This window comes from Citrus clementina, unplaced genomic scaffold (genome assembly GCF_000493195.1).
Source record: "Citrus clementina cultivar Clemenules unplaced genomic scaffold, Citrus_clementina_v1.0 scaffold_1, whole genome shotgun sequence".
Lineage (NCBI taxonomy): Eukaryota > Viridiplantae > Streptophyta > Magnoliopsida > Sapindales > Rutaceae > Citrus > Citrus x clementina.
The window spans coordinates 5,493,822-5,496,864 of NW_006263303.1; the positions used below are offsets into that span (position 1 = coordinate 5,493,822).

At 34.8% G+C, this 3,043-nt stretch overlaps 1 protein-coding gene across 1 annotated transcript in view; it reads right to left on the reverse strand.

The window, feature by feature from the left end:
• LOC18055838 (leucine-rich repeat extensin-like protein 3) overlaps positions 1–1,083 on the reverse strand; it is a 2,569-nt gene extending 1,486 nt beyond the window's left edge. The window contains 2 exon segments of the mRNA XM_024178429.1: position 1; positions 3–1,083. The exon segment at position 1 is cut by the window's left edge and continues 779 nt beyond it. Of these exon segments, the coding sequence (XP_024034197.1) occupies position 1; positions 3–686 (685 nt within the window). The 5' untranslated portion in view covers positions 687–1,083.
• Between the last annotated feature and the right edge of the window lie 1,960 nt (positions 1,084–3,043).

Genomic DNA, 3,043 nt, shown 5'->3' on the forward strand with positions numbered 1-3,043 from the left:
GTTATCTTTGTCAACAGCTCTCTAGGCACAGTGCCTTCAAATTCGTTATATCTCAGATCCAAGAACTTGAGTTGAGGCAACCTGAGAAGTACCTTTGGGAACTTACCAGCAAACCTGTTGTTGCTAAGATCCAGCTCGAACAGCAGCTTGAGGTTCTCAAACTTGTGAGGAACAGTGCCACAAAACCGATTTGAATTTATGTGAAACAATGCAAGATCAGTTAACAAGCCAAGCTCTTCAGGCAAGTACCCAGCGATATCACCGTGGTTCAAATCAATGCCGGCGACGGTTCTGATCCTCTTGTTATCAGGAGCAGGAGCACAGAAGACGCCAGTGTAGCTGCAGACAGCAGATCCAACCCAATCTGCAGTTAAATTGTAAGGATCAGAAAGAATAGCTTGCTTCCAAGCTTGTAATGCTATGTAAGCATTCCTGATTCTTGGGTTTTCAAAAACAAGGGATGGGTCTACAGTAACATTCTCTCCTCTGTCTCCAAACTCGTCCCTGTAGTAAAGCAGCTGCCGCTGCCTGATGTAGTGAGCTTCAGCATCAGTGAGGCCACCATGGCCGGCAATGGGAACCACCTCAGCAGCAGCAGAGCCAAAGCAGCAGCACAAGACTGTGCTAAGGAAGAAGAAGACAATGGGAAGTGAGAGATGACGGCTGATATGGGTCTTCTTCTTCATCTCACTTGAGACATCTGATTTGCCAAATGCCACTTTCTTTTCTCTTTTTTAAGCTGCTCTTCCTTTTTTTTCTTCTCTCTCTTTCCAAGCTCAGATTGCAAATGGGAATTGCTGAATAATTTTTGTTCGCCTTGAGATCTGAGGCAAATATGGAGAAAGAGAGAGAGAGTGTGTGTGGGATTTTAAGATTTAGTTTTCCGCTTTGGCTCTTTACGCTTGGTGTTTGAGACTTGAGTTGAGAGGGGTTAGAGAGAGAGAGAGAGAGATGGGTCTTTTCTAGGTTTTTTGGAGATATGTGTGAACAGAAAGGGGAGTGTATGTGGGTGTGAGAACTAATACAATCAAGAGACAGCTAAATCACAGCTCAAAACCCACCAGATTCTCTCTCCTTCTAACACTCTTTCTCTCTCTCTCTCTTTACATATATATATATATATATATATATAGATATATATATATTTTTCCTACATTACATTATTTTATTTTAACCTTTTTTTTGTTTTACTTTATTCTCTCTGAATCCCATTCCCAATCAACCGAAGAGGTTGAAGTTTGGAATATTGAATAATAGCCCAAAAAAGCATTATTACAATTTAATCAATTAATAATGAATTGGTACAAATAATTGTTGTCATTTCCTTAAATTATGCAGAAGTCAATAAAACTTATAATGCAAAGCTGTTAAGAAGGGGTCGGTGGACGATTCTTAATCCCGGCGACTGTTGACCTGGAAAAAAATCATCCGGCCAGCTTTCTTTTTTTTTTTTTTAATTTGCCCTTTAACTTTCCTTTTGGGAATTTTTTTTTTTTCCAAACGGTAATTACCAATTGGTTGATATCACCAGACTATTTATGAGACAAAGTATCACGAGATTTTGGTACAGTGGTGGTGGTGGACCTAAGCCAGTGGGACAAAGGCATGAATCCACTTTTTAAGCCGGGTAGTCGAGTTTTTTTGTTTGTATAGTAGGTGCTTTGTCAAGTCAGATAAACTCCGTGGGAGTAAAAAGAACTGCTAGTAACGCTCGGCTAAAATGACATCATTGGCCCTATTCGTTTTCACTTACTGCACTGCCACGACTCAATGAGCCAGAGCTACTGTTTTGTGGGCCTTTAATGCCAAATTTTTTGATGTTCACCACTTTCACCTTTTGAGCGCAATTTTCAGTTGGCCTCACACCAGATTCTTGTCCTTTTTACTTGCTTTAAATTAAATGGCCACACTTCGGCTTCAATTTCCATGCATAGCATTGGACCATGCCAAGTTCTTAATAATGATGGCAATTTAGGAAAGAAAGATCGCGTTTCAAATTAACTGGCGCGTCTTTTCTTTTATTTGTAACGTGAGAGTAATCAAATTTTATTATTATTCACATGAGCGGTTTTCTAATTTCATAATCTTTCCCCTATCATAAAAGATTTTATATAGTTGAACCAACTATTGTATATAACTTAAATGAGAGAATAATGTTATATTTCTAAGATATTATATCAAAATATTCATTATTCGATGTTAAAATTATACAATATATAAGAATATAAAGTGTAGATATATCAATCGCTAGATGAATGTTAGAGCATCTTCAAAAGCCTCTATAAATTTTACTCTTCAAATATTTATTTGTTTACTTATGTGGCAAATAAAAGAGTGAAAAAAAATATTATTCTCTAAAAGACTCTTCAAATATAAATGAGTTAATATTATTTTAATTAGATAACTATTTTTTTAAAAGAAAAAGTCAATAGAAATTAAAGCATCTCTCTCTTTCTCCAACAAAAAGTAATAAAATAAAATTTAAAGAGAGAGAAAGTAACACTCTAAATTTAAAGAGAGATTATCATTTCTTATTTGAACAATCTTATACAAGATAAATATTTTAGGATGACATTTGAGATACATACAATTGCTCTTAATAATGCTGGAGGCCCAGGTTCATTTTATATAATTATTACTTGTCTTTCATAAGTAATTGTGATGAAGTTTTTTTTTTCTTTTAAGCATAGCTCAACTGATCATAATTGTATTTTTGTGTCAACAGTCATTTAAGTTCGAGTAAAATTAAGGTTAAATGATTTGTATTTATTAGGTGATTTTTTTTTCCAATATTGATCCAAATATTTAGAGGGAAAAAAAATTGCGATGAAGTTTTCTCATTCTATGGAAAATAAGAAAACTTATTTTATGTTCTCATAATTAAAAAATAGAAAAAAAAATTTGTCCAAACTAAGATTGCTAAGAAAATTACAACGGAGGAGTAGGTAGCCTGTGGTAACACCTCTTTGTTATATATATATATATATATATATATATATATAAAATGAGGATCCCTCTAAGTTACATGCATGTACCTTACAAC